This window comes from Ranitomeya imitator, chromosome 9 (assembly GCF_032444005.1).
Source record: "Ranitomeya imitator isolate aRanImi1 chromosome 9, aRanImi1.pri, whole genome shotgun sequence".
In the NCBI taxonomy this organism is placed as follows: Eukaryota; Metazoa; Chordata; class Amphibia; order Anura; family Dendrobatidae; genus Ranitomeya; species Ranitomeya imitator.
Window position 1 is genome coordinate 36,549,018 of NC_091290.1, and position 17,410 is coordinate 36,566,427.

A 17,410-nucleotide genomic window follows, 5' to 3' on the forward strand; every position below is an offset into this window, starting at 1 on the left:
TCATACTTTTGGCTGAGCCTGTACACTGCTCAGTGCGTATGCTCATACAGTAGCTCAGTGCGTATGCTTGCTGAACAGTATGTAACAGCAGTTTCTTGAGCTATCTGTTGGAGTTTCAGGACCTGTAGGACTATTCCTACATTTTATTTTTATTTACTAGATATTAAATAAAAAAAATTAGTTACTTTAATTTCCGTAAAGTTCAATCTTTAGTGCCATTTTTTGACCAAAAAAAAAGCACATGCCCCAAAAAATGATATAGTTTTTTTTTAGAAAACGCAGATTTTTCTATGACCACCTCATTTTGTTAGTAAAAGCTTGCACAAATCCATCCAACAACTCCATTCGGATGTAGAAGATTAATTTTTCCGTTTCTGAAATGTTGGCAGTACATGTTTCGGTTTTTGAACATACCTCCCCTCTTAGACCTCTGGCAGATTTGGTGTGGATTTTGGAGCCAAGCCAAATAGCATAGCCAAGAAAAATAGGAGGATAATACAGTCCAGATGACGCTACGCCACTCCGGTAGGATCCCAGCAGTATCTTATCTCGCTTCTTCCACCTTTCAGCAGTTCGGCTTCCTCATTACGCAGCTCAAAATCCCAGACCTTAAAATTCTCCTCGATTCTCGCTGGCGCAGAAGCTTTAGGAATAACGCCAACACCTTGCTGTAGTGCCCATCTGAGTAACACCTGGGAGGGAGTGCGCCCGTGCACGTTTGCCACTTTGCACACTTCCGCATCTCCCAGAAGATCCCCACAGCCCAGGGAGGAGTAAGCTTGGAGATGAACTCCATTTTGTTTGCACCAACCGATAAGATTGGTTTGTGGGAGCCGTGGATGGCACTCCACCTGTAACACCGCAGGGGGGACGCTGCACGATCCAAGGAGCTGTGCCAGGTGGTCCTCTGTATAATTGGACACGCCTAGGGCCTTAATAATGCCAGTCTGATAGAGGCCCTCCAAGGCTCTCCAGCATTCTTCTCTAGCGGCTTGGTTACGGGCATCGTCACTTCTCCAGCCCTGCTTCCCTGGCCAGTGAACGAGGTAGAGATCCAAGTAATCTACTCCCAATTCGGCCAAGCTCTTCAAACAGGCATCACTGGCTCCCGGGCCTAAATCTGCAGGAGATAACTTGCTTGTGATGAAGATATCAGCGCGACCTAAGCCATATTTAGGCAACAGCTGGCGCAAAGCGTGACCGAGATCAGCCTCGTTACGATAGACCGCGGCAGTGTCAAACGAGCGGTAGCCACACTCCAACGCAGCGTCTACGGCCTGGAGCAGATTTTCTCGTCCCCTCAAGCGAAATGTGCCCAAGCCAATGAGGGGCATGGTCACCCCATTATTAAGGGTCACCGACTGCTGTGGAGCTGTGGAGGATAGAAAGAGACATCACGTTTTATAAGGACCGAAAGCAATGTAAAACATAAAGCCTGAATGAATGGGAAACAGCTGGAAATACATGGAATCCCCAAAAATAAGCCAACTACAGAATTCTACACTGCACCATTAATTGTGACATATTCGCCCATACTAACCCATTAGCCTTTTCTAGCCATAGCCATTTTTTTTCTGTGCTTTTCGTTTTTTTCTTTCCCCTCTGACAAGAGTCATAACTTTTGTTAATTTTCCATCTACGCAGCCATACGACGGCTTTTTTATTTTTATTTTGCAGGAACGAGTCATAGTTTTGACTGATGCCATGTATTTAACCATATAATGTACTGGAAACCGAAAAAAAATATTAAAGTGCGGTAAAGTGGCAAAAAAAATGCGATTCCATCATTGTTGTGTTTTTACAGTGTTTATTTTGCTAAAAAATGGAATTGGAAACATGGTCAGTACGATTACAGCAAAAACAAATGTGTGTATAATAAACACATCATATCTACTATATAATTGTCTAAGGGTCACTTCCGTCTTTCTTTCTGTAACGGAAATCCCAAATCGCTGATTGGTCGCGGCAAAATGGCCACGACCAATCAGCGACGGGCACAGTCCGGCGGCAAAATGGCCCTATACTCCCCTCCAGTCAGCACTCGCACAGGGTTAATGGCAGCGTTAACGGACCGTGTTAGGGTATGTGCACACGTCCGGATTTTTTCCTGACAAAATCTTGAGAATTCTGCCAGAAATCCGCGTGCTTTTTTCGCACGGATTTCTCGCGGAATTTGCGCGTTTTTTGTGGAATTTTTGCGGATCAATAGTAGCAGCATCAATAGTAAAAACATCTAATGTTAAAAATAATAAAAAAAATTAAAAATCATTATATACTCACCTTCCGTCGCCTTTCCCGCTCCTCACGACGCTCTGGTGACCGATCCATGCATTGCGGTCTCGCGAGATGATGATGTAGCGGTCTCGCGAGATGATGATGTAGCGGTCTCGCGAGATGATGATGTAGCGGTCTCGCGAGATGATGATGTAGCGGTCTCGCGAGATGATGACGTAGCGGTCTCGCGAGATGATGACGTAGCGGTCTCACGTGACCGCTACGTCATCATTTCGCGAGACCGCAATGCACTCTTGGGACTGGAGCTTCGCGGGGATATGGTGCCCACATTGCTATATACCACGTGGGCTGTTATGTACTACATAGGCTGTGCTAAATACTACATCTCTGTGCCATATACTATGTAGGCTGTGCTATATACTACGTGGCTGTGGTATACATTACGTGGCTGGGCAATATACTACATCGCTGTGCTCTATACTACGTGGCCTGTGTTATATACTGCATGGGCAGTGTTATAAACTACGTCTCTGTGCTATATTCTACGTGGGATGTGTTATATACTACGGGGCTGTGTTATACGTTGCTTGGCTGTGCTATATTTCTCTGCTGTATCTGTGCATCATGAATCGTGGTATGTGTTAAATAGGGGGGCTCACTGAGACTTCTTTCGCCCGGGGCCCTCAAAAACCTGGAGCCGTCCCTGGCTTCACTGATTGGACACGCCCGGCCGCGAACAATCAGCGACAGTCGCAGTCCGCCCACGAATTGGCGCGGAATTTGAACCACGCTTCGCTAATTGGTTGCGGCCGGCCGAATCCTGTGTATAAATTGCATTATTCGGAAAACTTCATAAATAAACTACATACACCATCTAGCCTACTATATAATTGTCTTTCTGTCACGGAAATCCCAAGTCGCTGGCCGCAACCAATCAGTGACAGGCACAGTCCGGCTGCGAAATGGCCGCTCCCTACTCCATTGCAGTCAGTGCCCCCTCCCAGTCAGCGCCCGCCACCCACATAGCATTGTAGCAGTCCATTAAACTGTCTGCGTTACACCGCGGCATACCGCAGTCTGTTAACGCTACTATTAACACTGTGTGATGAACTTTTTACTATTTACTATGCAGCATCAATAGTAAAAGATATATATAAAAAAAATTTAAAAAGGTGCAATTCTCACCTTCCGACGTCCACCGATGCACGCGAGCGGTGAGGCTGCCGCCAGCTTCCGTACCGAGAGATGCATTGCGAATTTACCCAGATGACTTAGCGGTCTCGCGAGACTGCGAAGTCATCTGGGTAATTTCGCAATGCATCTCTGGGAACGGAAGCTGACGGCAGCCTCGCCGCTCGCGCGCATCGGTGGACGCCGGAGGGTGAGTATATACCTATTTTTTATTTTAATTCTTTTTTTTAACAGAGATATGGTGCTCACACGGCTGTATACTACGTGGGCTATGTTATATACTGCGTGGGCTGTGCTATATATTACGTGGCTGTGCTATATACTACGTGGCTGTGCTATATACCAGGGGTGTCAAACTGCATTCCTCGAGGGCGGCAACCAGGTCATGTTTTCAGGATTTCCTTGTACTGCACAGGTGATAGTTTAATCACCTACACACATAATGATTGCAGCACCTTGTGCAATGCTAAGGAAGTCTTGAAAACACGCATGGTTTGCGGCCCTCGAGGAATGCAGTTTGACACCCCTGCTATATACTACGTGGCTGTGCTACATCCTGCACCCCCAACCACCGACATCCTGCGACCAATCAGCGACAGACGCAGTCCAGCCGCAAATTGACGCAGGATTTAAACCACGCTTCAATGATTGATTGGTCACGGGCAGCCGGGAGTGACCAATCAGCGATATTGGTGTGGGATTTAAACACCGCTTCAGTGATTGGTAGCTCACGGCCGGCCGCGTCCAATCAGCGACAGGCGCAGTCTGGCCGCGAATTGGCGCCAGATTTGAACCACGCTTCGCTGATCGGCCAGCCGGGCGCGACCAATCAGGGATATTGGTGTGGAATTTAACCCCCACTCACAGCGCGACATACATACATATTCTAGAATACCCGATGCGTTAGAATCGGGCCACCATCTAGTATTTATTATAAAATAGATTAACACTACTCCAAGTGCAATCCAAAGTTTTGTTTTATTGCACCAAGGACCAATAATGCCAAAAAATTTTGGAAAAAATTGGGGGAAAAATACTTGCACCTTTTGGTGTTTGCATAAATGTTTTGCCCATTCTCTGCCAAAATAGAGGTGGGGGTGGGGTGTTACACCCCAGGGGAAGCTTTGGAAAGCCTTAGGGTATGTTTCCACGGTCAGGAAATGTTGCATGTTTGACACTGCGTAGAGCCACAGCGTCAAGCACGCAGCGTCCAGATGTCACAGCATAGTGGAGGGGATTTCCTGAAATCCCGTCTCCACTATGCGTTAAAACACGCATGCGGCAGACCGATGTAAACGGACATGCGGCGCATCTTTTCAGAACGCAGCATGTCTGTTTACAATGCGGCGCCGCTCCGTAAATTACCCATAATCATTAGATGCGGTAAAACCGCATCTAATGATTAGTCACATGTGTAGTAACTGCGTAAACGTAGCTTACTACGCATGTCTCCTAATTTGCATGTCGGCTTACCTGCCCCGCCGCCAGAAGTCCGCGTCCACTGCAGTTCTCGCAATAACTTATCTTACTGCGAGAACTGCCGTGCACGTGACCGGGACTGATCTCCGGTCACTAGTCTGGTTCTCACAGTCAGCTGATTGTGAGAACGCTGCAGTGTAGGTGATCGCCGGAGAGTTATCTCTGGCGATCATCTACAGGCTCTGCTATGTCTGTTATCCAGATGTAGCAGAGCTGGACTCTTCGTGGGACACTCGTTATTAAGGACTACGTCGGACTCAGGGAGTACACTGTTGGTTGATTATTTTTCTTTTTTACTAGGAGACGAGGGCATTGCATGGATTGAGTGTATAAAAATATGGTCAAAACTGTGTGTTTTATTTCATTAAAATACTTTATTCTGCATGTGTGTGTGTTTTATTAACCCTTTCACTACTATAGGATTAGTAATGGTAGGTATCTTAGGCTACTTTCACACTTGTCCGTCGGTACGGGGCTAATTTAGCACAACGTCAGCAGCGGATGAAGTTTTACAACGCATCCGCTGCCCAGTGTGATGAGTAGTGAGGGGGCGGAGTTTCGGCCTCGCATGCGTGGTCGAAAATGGCGGACGCGGCGCACAAAAAAAGTTACATGTAACTTTTTTTGTGCTGACGGTCCGCCAAAATACGACGCATCCGTCTCACGACGGATGCGACGTGTGACCATACGTCGCAATGCGTCGCTAATGCAAGTCTATGGAGAATAAACGCATCCTGAGGGCAACTTTGCAGGATGCATTTTTTCTCCAAAACGACTCATTGCGACGTCCGCCAGTGTGAAAGTAGCCTTATTGACACCTCTCCATTACTAAGCTGGCTTAATGTCACCTTTGTAAGGTGACATTAACCCCTTATTACCCCATATCCCACCACTACAGGGGAGTGGGAAGAGAAAGGCTAAGCGCTGGAATTGGCTCATCTTACAGATGCGCCATTTCTGGGGCGGCTGGGAGCTGGTATTTGTAGCCAGGGGGCAATATCTGGTCCTTCTCTAGGCTATGAATATCAGCCTGCAGCTGTCTGCATAGCCTTTCTAGCTATAAATTATAGGGGGACCACGCGTCATTTTTTTTTCTTTGGGGGGGGGGGGGGGGTGAGGGGGATCCCCCTATTTTAATAGCCAGTGAAGGCTAAATATACAGCTGCGGACTGATATTCATAGCCTGGGAAGATCCATGGGTATTAACCCCTTCCCAGGCTACAAACATCGCTGGCTTTCCCACTCTGGCATTTTTTTAAAAAATTAAACAGATATTGCTTTTAAGGCCGGGGTCATACTTACGAGAGACTCACATGGGTCTCTCGCCTCAATACCTGTCACTGCTGCCAGCACTCGGACCGGAGCGTTCAGCTACATAGAAATACATGCAGTTGCACACTCCGGCGGCAGTGCCGGGTATTGAGGTTCGAGACTCGTGCAAATGTGACCCCGGCCTAACGCAGATTTCATGTGTACATGTCTTTATTTAAGGCCGGGATCACACATGCGAGAAACTCGGATGAGTCTCGCATCTTAATACCCGGCACTGCCGCTGGTACTCAGGAGCGGAGTGTGCGGCTGCACAGAAATACATGCAACAGCATGCTCAGCTCCCGAGTGCCGTCAGCACTGCTGGGTATTAGGGTATGTTTCCACGTTCAGGAAACGCTGCGTTTTTTATGCTGCGTTGAGCCGCAGCGTCAAAAGCGCAGCATCCAGATGTTACAGCATAATGGAGGGGATTTCATGAAATCCCGTCTCCACTATGCATGAAAAGACGCATGCGGCAAACCCGTGGAAACGCACATGCGGCGCGTCTTTTAAGAACGCAGCATGTCTTTACATTGCAGAAAAAACGCAAGGACAGCGCAGGTGACCTGCCAGTGACCTCAGGTGCAGATTTGGTCAGGATTTTACCTGCATAAAATCCTGACCAAATCCTGAACGTGGACACATACCCTAAAGATGTGAGACTCGTCCGAGTTGCTCGCATTTGTGTGATCCCGGCCTAACTCTTTATGTACCATTTTATTATATTTATTACTAAACATCAGGCTTGGTATTATCTAACGTATCTACATATCGATCGATAGATACGATCAATCTGTCTGTCATCTATCAGTCTGTGTGTGTAAACATTATTCTTCAATGGAGTATGTAAATGAAGAGGTCGGACAAGAAATTACATCACAATTTTTTTTTTTATGGTATATCTTTATTTAGCTACAAAAACACACAAATCTGCCTGAAAAACGCATCAAAAACGCAGGTGACCTGCCAGTGACCTCAGGTGCAGATTTTACCTGCGTCAAATCCTGACCGTGGAAACATACCCTTATCTTACTCCAGATCACTTTTCAGACATGTTAAATTACCTAGTTTTTTTTTTTTTTTTTTTACAGGTCCACTTAAAAAAAAAAATCCCCCCAAAATATAATAAAAATGCTTGAAATATTCATATGATCAGTATTTTTTTTTTTTTTCCATTTCAGGTTTAAAAAAAAAAAAAAAACAAACAAAAAAATTTTTAATAAAAAGCGCAGGAGCCTTTTTCTAAAGCAGCGCCTGGGTTTTTGCAGCATTTCCGCCCCTTTCTTTTATTTGATTTTAGTGCAACTTTGACATCTAACAAGATTCCGTGCACCCCGGAATAAATGGCGCAGTTCCCCAGCAGCAGACAGACAGCTTCATGCCATTACATCCACTTTGCTTTAGGTGCAGCAGAGCTTCAGCTCAGAAAAGAAAAAAAAACCCGCAGGAATCTGGTCCTATGAGAAGCCTGAGACAAACCGTCACGTGTGCACAGGACTATGCGGTATGCATGAGGGTTTGCAAAATGTTACCAAAATTCTCCTGTTACAGGAACACGTGATCTCTGCCCCTCAGCAGGGAGAACATGGAAGTGCACAGCACTCGGTAATCCCCACTGTGTCTGCACCCAGCTCCGGTCACTGCCAGCTCCGGACATGGCAGCCGCCCTCCTGCCACACACTGCAGCCTCCTCCCGGCGCGCACCTACCTCCCTGCCGCTCCATCTCTCCAGGGCACGAGCTAATCACATGACCAGGGCGTGGCTAAACCGTATAAACTCCGCCTCCTTAGTGACGTCGCGGTTGCAGCAGCCTGTGGGCGGGGCTTCTCGCTGCGCGCTCAGTATATAAGTCGTTGTGGCGGGAATAAGACCAACAGTTGCTATGGCGCTGCGTAATTTCCTCAGCTCCTGTTGCTCTCGTTTCCTCACAGTTTTGTAACAAAATGGAGTCTCTGACACTACAGTCTGCCAATAGATGTGACTTAGGAGACCTTTGCTAGTGTAGACTCCACTTGTGTCAGGCAATGTGGATTTTTTTCTGACCAGAAATTGACCTGTCGGGGCTGAAGTCTCGCCTCACGTCGATTTCCGCGTGGGGACGCTCAAGAATTTGTTGCGTATTTGCGTGCAGATACGAGTGCTGCTCACGCCGCCCGATCCGCAAATGTGGAAAATCATTTAACCCCGTCCCAGCTAATTTTTTTTGTGCTTTGGGCTTTTATTTTTTTTCTTCCCAACTTCGACGAGCCATAACTTTTTAATTTATATAGTTTTCCGTCCACTTTCCCGTATCAGGACGTGGATTTGTAAAGGACGGGCTAGTTATTGGTTTGAATGACACGATAAAACCACATAATGTACTGGAAAATAGGGAAAAAAAGTCCATGTGCAGAGAAAAATAGAAAAAGCTGTAATTCCACTAGTTTTTCAATTTTTGGGGGTGGGGGAATTGTTTTTACAGCGTTAGATAAAAAATACCTGACGAAATGGAAGTATTGTAAACCTATAGGGGCAGATTCATCGAGACTGCCGCAGCGCCCATTTTTGATGGTTGATACAAACTGGTGTAAAAAACTCCAAAAGTTTAAAAAGCTGATTTTTTTCCAAGATTTTATAGATTTTATGCCATTTATTGGGTATAAAAGCCTTGAGGAACTGGCACCATAGTAGTAGTTAAAAAAAATTGTATTGCTATTCTCCAAGGCCTATAACATTTTATTTTTCCACAACTCTGGCATTTCATTTATATTTTTATTTTTTTGCTTTTATATTTTGATATATTGGACTTGCGGATGTGGTTTATTTCTATTAATTTATTTTTTTTTCGGGTTGGGAAAAGGGCATGATTCAGGCTTTAATTTTTTTTAAATAATTTTTTTTAGCCCCCTTATGGACTAGTATTGCAGTATATACCATCTCCTATGTAGCCCAGCCATTCGGCTCCTGGCTGCCATGGTCATCCGAAACGTTTCGCCACTGATATCACGCCACTTACATGCCACTGTCAGTTATTGCCAGCAGCAGTGTTGTGCATGGAGGAGGCACATGAACTCCATACACATGCATCTGACATGTATGGTGGATGTTGTAAACGGGTAAAATTGGAGAAATAGAAACAACCCAGTATATACTGCTATTGCCAATTTCCTAGCTATCTCATGGCTGTATTTCCAGTCCATAGCAATGGTGATATGTGATCGGTCCAGCCAGTTAGTGATGGTCACATGTTTTGTGTGATTCATGTGAACAGAGTCAATGTTCCCCACATCTACTATATAATTGTCTAAGGGTCACTTCCGTCTTTCTGTCTGTCCCGGATATTCATTGGTCGCGGCCTCTGTCTGTCATGAAATCCAAGTCGCTGATTAGTCGTGGCAAAACGCCCATGACCATTGCCACGACCAATCAGCGACGGCCACAGCCCGGCGGCAATATGGCCGCTCTTTCCTCCCCGCATTCAGTGCTCGCTCCATACTCCCATCCAGTCAGCCCTTACACAGGGTTAATGCCAGCGTTACCGGAGCGCGGTGTAACGCACTCCGGTTACGCAACTATTAACCCTGCGTGACCAACTTTTTACTATTGATGCTGCGTGCAATTCCACAATTGTTTTTTTTTTTTTTTTTTTACTGTGTTCACTAAATGCTTAAACTGACCTGCCATTATGATTCTCCAGGTCATTTGTAAGTTCGCAGATATCAAAAATGCAAAGGTTCTTATTTACTTAAGCAGTGAAAATTTTTTCCAAAGTTTACAAAAAAAGTCACAATTTTCCGAGACCTGTAGCGTCTCTGTTTTTTAGGATTTGGAGCTTGGTAAGGGCTTATTTTTTTGTCCACCGTGCTGACGTTTTTATTGATACCAAAGAAAAACAGAAGACCAGCGCTCCATCCGGATGTATTGTTCCAAAGTGCAAACTTTATTGAGCCATGTAGCAGTAGTTTTTATTGATACCATCTGGGGGTAGATGCGATCTGTTGACCGCCTGTCATTGCATTTTATTGCAATGTTGCAGCGACAAAAAAAAAATAATTCTGTTTTTTTAATTTTTTTTCTTGTTACGCTATTTACAGTTAGAATTAAAACAACCCTGAGGATAGGGGGAAAAAGGGAACAACGCCGCACACGATCTAAGTGTAGTAGAAGCTAGGTGTAAATTGCACGCTTATATAATTGCACTCACCTAGTCAAAGGTGAAAATGAAGCATTGACAGGAATTCAAGGGGATACCATATAAAATACCATAAAAATAAAAAGCAAAAAAAAAATATATAAGTAAGTAAATTAGTGCGTTAATGAGAAAATGTCCTGGGAGGATTTATCCCTTTTGTATGGGGTGGTTTTTTCATTTATCTGGGTGGGGCTTTAGAGCTCCTCCAGCACTCCAACCTATTTGAACCTTTGGAATTTGAATGTATGAAAAGAGAATGTGGCTGATCTTTTCATATTATTTATTTTTTAATGACCTGATGAAGACTCCAGGGTGTAGGAGTTGAAAAGCGTTGTCCTGTAATTTTTTATTACCTCAATAAAGCAGATATTTATATATAACATCTATGAGTATCTCTATACGGGAGCGCCGGCAACATACTGGGATTTTCCTTGCTATCTACAGTTAGAATTCATTATTTTTATATATTGATGGCGCGGGCGTTTCTGAATGTGGCGATACCAAATATGTGTCATTTTTTATTGTTTTATTTTGACTGTAAGTGAAAGAGGGGTGATTTTAACTTTTATATTTTTCTTATTTTTTTAAAACACATTTTGTTTTTACTTTTCACATGCTTTACTAGTCTCCATGGGAGATTAGATGCGGCAATCAGCCCTGCTGTGTCTAGCTAAGATGCTCTTCTGTTATGAGAGCCAGCCACAGGGGTCTTCTGCAGACCCCAAGTTGTCATGCCAACCCATCGGCAATCATGACATATGGGCGGGATTAGTGACGTTCTTCCAGTTCTGCCATGTTAAATACCGGAGATTGACAGTGGCATTTAACATGTTAATAGCCGTAGGTGGATCGCGATTCCATCCGCGGCTGTTAGAGGCACACAGCTGATCCGATCAACTGCAATGTGCCGGAAAACATGCATGGAGTGCAGGGACACAACCTCATTGGTCTTGAAGGGGTTAATGGGTAATTTTACTTAATGGGTGCAGAAAATGTTCAACATCAAAGAGCCACCAAAAGCTCATTGTGGAAACGTGGCCTAAGCATCCTCCTCTGGACTGGAAAAGTTATTGATGACATGGATAACCAAAAATTCTCAATTTTGATAATTTTGGATCTTCATACAATTGCACAATCTGTCATCTATGGGTAAAAAAAAAAGAAAATCATATTCAGCTCACCATAATCATCTGCTTTATCATGTTCATCAGTATTTTGGTAATGTGGGAATAAGTGCACCGATGGCTCAGTTTGGTAGACTCTAAAGGAAGATGTATCATTGTGGCTGGATAGTATACAGTAGAGGAGAGAGAGATAAAACCACAGTATATTTGCTATGAAGTAAAAGTTTAGAAAACCTTCAAGAAAAAAAAAAGTGGGCCAATGATAGTAAATGGTACAGAACACAATCTATCTCAGTTAGGGCTTGTGCCCATCACCTTTCAAAAAAGTTCCAACTTTGGTCCAGAAAAGTGGGACTAGTGTCATGCGATTTTCATGGGAGTACCATCTGATTTTGCACACCTATCATCCGATTTACATCCGAATGCTATCCGATTGCAATGCGATTTTAACATGAGCTTTTACATAGAGTAATTCTCTGTCATTTACACATAGGTTTCAAAGGAAATATTCTTCAATACACACACACACATATATATATATAGATATATATATATACATATATATATATATATCTATATATATATATATAGGTGCTTCTCAGTAAATTAAAATATCATCAAAAAGTTAATTTATTTCAGTTCTTCAATACAAAAAATGAAACCCATATATTATATAGAGTCATTACATACAGAGTGATCTATTTCATGTGTTTATTTCTGTTAATGTTGATGATTATGGGTTACAGAAAATGAAAACCAAAAAGTAATCTTAGTAAATTAAAATACTTTATAACACCATCTTGAAAACTGATTTTAAAATCCGAAAATGTCGGCCTACTGAAATGTATGTTCAGTAAATGCACTCCATACTTGGTCGGGGCTCCTTTTGCATCAAGTACTGCGTTAATGTGGTGTGGCATGGAGGTGATCAGCCTGTGGCACTGCTGATGTGTTATGGAAGCCCAGGTTGCTTTGATAGCAGCCTTCAGCTTGTCTGCATTGTGGGTTCTGGTGTCTCTCATCTTCCTCTTGACAATACCCCATAGATTCTCTATTCACTTTTTGTTGTATTATTGGGACCGCTATATATATACTAGCTATTGAACCCGTTCTACGCCCAGGTGGCGAGCATTTATATTGGTATATGGTCTCCATCCTGGTATGTGCTGCTCCATCCTGCGTCCCCATCCTGTCATGTGCTGCTCCATCCTGCGTCCCCATCCTGTCATGAGCTGCTCCATCCTGCGTCCCCATCCTGTCATGAGCTGCTCCATCCTGCGCCCCCATCCTGTCATGTGCTGCTCCCATCCTGCGCCCCCATCCTGTCATGTGCTGCACCCATCCTGCGCCCCCATTCTGTCATGTGCTGCTCCCATCCTGCGCCCCCATTCTGACATGTGCTGCTCCCATCCTGCGCCCCAATTCTGACATGTGCTGCACCCATCCTGCGCCTCCATTCTGACATGTGCTACACCCATCCTGCGCCTCTATTCTGACATGTGCTGCACCCATCCTGCGCCTCCATTCTGTCATGTGCTGCTCCATAAAGGTTGATGACCCCCATAAAATGCTCCATAGTATATGCCCCATACAATGCTCCATTATGGTTGATGGCCCCATAAGATGCTCCATAGTATATGCCCCCTTACACTGCTCCATAAAGGTTTATGGCCCCCATAAGATGCTCCATAGTATATGCCCCCGTACACTGCTCCATAAAGGTTGATGGCCCCCATAAGATGCTCCATAGTATATGCCCCCGTACACTGCTCCATTATGGTTGATGGCCCCCATAAGATGCTCCATAGTATATGCCCCCGTACACTGCTCCATTATGGTTGATGGCCCCCATAAGATGCTCCATAATATATGCCCTCGTACACTGCTCCATTATGGTTGATGGCCCCCATAAGATGCTCCATAGTATATGCCCTCGTACACTGCTCCATTATGGTTGATGGCCCCCATAAGATGCTCCATATTATATGCCCCCGTACACTACTCCATTATGGTTGATGGCCCCCATAAGATGCTCCATATTATATACCCCCGTACACTGCTCCATTATGGTTGATGGCTCCCATAAGATGCTCCATAATATATGCCCCGTATGCTGCTGCGATATATAAAAAAAAAATAACATACTCACCTATCGTTGCTGGACGCCGAGTGCTGGGGGCCTGAGCAGGCGGGAACACCGGCGCGCTGTGGGGGTCAGGTGCCGGTATCGCCGCTAGCTCAGGCCCCTGACATTTGCAATATTCACCTGTCCCCCGTTCCAGCGCTGCCCGCCGCTTCTTCCGGGTCCTCTGGCTGTGACTGTTCAGTCAGAGGGCGGCGCTCATTAAGCGCGTCATCGCGCCCTCTGAACTGTGAACGTCACAGCAGAGGACCCGAAACACAGAGCCGCACGCAGCGCTGGAACGGGGGACAGGTGAATATAATACTTACCCTCCTGGCGCGTCCCTGCCTCTCCTTTGGAGATCGCAGTGTGCGTTCAGTGTTTACGCATACCGCGATCTCCTGGGAGCATCACTCTGTGGGGTCCAGACTGCGCCGGCGCTTGCGCAGTCTATAAAGGCTTCGGACACAGTGACGCTCCCAGCGTTATATTATAGATATATTTTCATGTCTATTATTGGGACCGTTATTTATATATTTTTTACATTCATCATTATGCCTCTTCTAATTCTGTTTGGCCCGTGTCTAGGTTCAGAAACCTGTGAGATGATGCACTTGGTGCTCACAAGTCCTTTCTTTTTTTTCGATCCATGCACATGCGCAGTTTCCCCGTGCAGGTCCTTCTGCTCACTGCATCAATATCCGATGTTTATAAACCAGGTATTGGGACTTTTGGCAGTGTGAACAGTTCCCAAATCTTGTTGGAGAATTAATTTCCATCCCCAAAAAGCTTGTCGGTAGAGGGAAACATGAAATGCTCTAAAATTTCCTGGTAGACGGCTGCGCTGACTTTGGTCTTGATAAAACACAGTGGACCTACACCAGCAGATGACATGGACCCCAAACCATCACTGATTGTGGAGACTTCACACTAGACCTCAGCAGCTTGGATTGTGCCTCTCCACTCTTCCTCCAGACTCTGGGACCTTGATTTCCAAATGAAATACAAAATTTACTTTCATCTAAAAACAACACATTGGACCACTGAGCAACAGTCCAGCCTTTTTTCTCCTTGGCCAGGCTATAAACATCTGCCCCCAGCCGTCGGCTTTCCCTTTGCTGGTATGGAAAATTAAGCAGGCGCCCACACCATTTTTTTGAAAAAAATAATCATTAAATACACTTACAGAAAACTGCACACACACTGTACTAATCATATATGTCACTGACATCTTTATATCTATTCTATGTGTATATACTGTATGTATTCTATCTTTTCTACAGTATTCTGTCTGGTCACACAGTGATTTTACTGTACTCGGCTGATGAATTGCCGGCTTTTCAAAGGACATGGGTGTGTAGAAATTGGATGGCACTCGCATAGTGAGTGCCGTGCAATTTTTTTTTTATCATACCCATTGACTTGCATTGGCGAGTCTCTTCCGATATATGTGGCAAATTGCATGCTGCGATTTTTTTCTCAGTCCGTTTTCAACTGAGAAAAAAATCGCAGATGAGCTGTAGCTCATAGATTAACACTGGTCAGAGTGCAATCCGATTTTTTATCGGAGTCCACTTGTCTGTTTTTCTTGCAGATGAATATGAGACCATAAGTCGAAAATTGGATTCCATACATTCACTGGTGGTCCAGGTGTATGGGACCACCAGAGAAAGCAGAGTATAGCGCTCAGCTATTTCCATCAATCCCATAGACAATGAATGGAATGTAGGTTGAAAATGTGCACCTGTGCTGCATTCAGGACAGGGATCAGTAGAACCCCATTTTTAGGATCAATGGGGATCCTGGTAGCCAGACTTGCTATTTTGGGATTAACTTTTTAAATACATTGATGATTTTAATAAGTGCATTAAGATTTCTTTAAAAATGGACCAATACTATTTATGATGTTTCGCAATATACGGAATAAAAATACATATTTAGGATAATTTTTCACTTACAGTTATGATTTCATAATTCTTACCGCAGCCGGGTGACGAGTTTAACATAGAAACCTTGTTACTAAGAAACAACACAGTATGTTTTATTAAAGCTCGTTTTACACAACTGACATAAAAGCTGATGCAGAAGTGGAAGCATTTCCCACCCACAAACTATAAATTACTTACCGTATCTTGTTTTCTTCCACAATACAAGCACTCTGGTAGAAATCTTTGTCCTGTCGCCCCCCATTATGTGTCTTATTTATCAACTTACTGTATCTCTGAAATAGAAATATATATCTGCAGAGTCTACTGTTACACTTTGAGCACCAGTCATCAATTATGGTGGCTTGGCCGCATTGTATTACTTTGCATGTTTATACGATGCCACAATAGCTCTCTTAGGCCTCATTCTCACGTCAGTATTTTTGATCAGTATTTGTATGCCAAAACCAGGAGTGTCTCCAAAACACAGGACAAGTGTCAATCCTTCACTTATAGTTTTTCTCTGTAAGTTCCCCTCCTGGTTTTGGCATTCAAATACTGATAAAAAAAATACTGATGTGTGAATAAGGCCTTATGGACAGTAATTTGCAGCTTGAAGATAGAAATATGTTTTGAAACACTTGGATCAATACTCTGTGAGCGGAATTATTAGGCAAGAGAATATTTTGACCATACCACCATTTAAATGCATATTTTCGAACTAAGTTGTATAAACTTGAATGCTTATTGGATGAAGCAGATCAGCTGATGTGCATTTGTGTAAGGAGGGAGGTTGTGGCCTAAGAATATAACACCCTTTATCAAAGTGTACAGGCTGTATTAGGCAACTTGTTTTAAAAAAAAACAAACAAAAACTGTTAAAAGTCTGACAGGGGTGCAAGCTATTGGAATTGCTAAGATATCGGGGTCTCATCAGAGAACCATCAAAAGTTTTTCTGCAAGTAGTCAACAGGGTTGCTAAAAATGTGTTGAGAAAAAAAGACACATATTAACTGACTTTGATTATAGAATAATCAAACATGAAGCTCCCTGGAAGCTATTATCCTCCAGTGCTGTCATATTCCAAAACTTCAACCTCCTTCAAAAGCGCCCAGAAGAACAAGGTGTTTAGTGCTCAGAGATATGGCCAAGATAAGGAAGGATGAAATCCGAACACCACTGAATCGGAAACTTCAAGACCGGGCCAAGAAATATCTGAAGACAGATTTTTCAAAGGTTTTATGGCCTGATGAGATGAGAGTGACTCTTGATGGGCAAGATGGATGGGTCCGTGGCAAGATCAGTAACGGGGAACAGACCTTCCCTTCAACTCAGACATCAGCAAGGTGGAGGTGGATACTGCTATGGGCTGGTATTATTAAAAATAATCTAGTTTGACCTTTTTGGGTTCAAGGTGGACTCAAAAACAACTTCCAAACTTACTGCCAGTTTTTAGAAGACAGTGGTACAGGAAAAAGTCTAGACCTTTCAAGAAAACCATGATTTTTATACAGAACAATGCTTCATCTCAGCATCAAAATCTCCACTGCTTGGCTACCAGTAAAGGCCTTACAGATGAAAGAGTAATGACACGTCCCCTTCATCAACTGACCTGAACCATATTGAGAACTTGTGGGTTCTTCTTAAATGGGAGATTTACAGTGAAGCAAAACAGTCACCTCTCTGATCAGTGTCTGGAAGGCTGAGGTTGGTGCTGCCCAAAAAGTTAATAGTCAACAGAAAATGACAAACTTCATGGATGGAAGGCTTATAACTGTTATTGAAAAGCAGGGGTGCTATATTGGTCACTGATATTTTTCAAAAAAAATGTTTGTACATTTTGATATGTTT

At 43.9% G+C, this 17,410-nt stretch overlaps 1 protein-coding gene across 1 annotated transcript; it reads right to left on the reverse strand.

Annotated features, from left to right (window-relative positions):
* Positions 1–163: 163 nt before the first annotated feature.
* Positions 164–7,960, reverse strand: LOC138648899 (uncharacterized oxidoreductase YtbE-like). The gene is made up of 2 exons (XM_069738873.1): positions 7,925–7,960; positions 164–1,372 (listed from the first exon to the last, which is right to left on the reverse strand). Exons 1-2 carry the CDS (start codon positions 7,938–7,940, stop codon positions 513–515), a joined length of 876 nt encoding a protein of 291 aa, XP_069594974.1. The 5' UTR covers positions 7,941–7,960; the 3' UTR covers positions 164–512.
* Between the last annotated feature and the right edge of the window lie 9,450 nt (positions 7,961–17,410).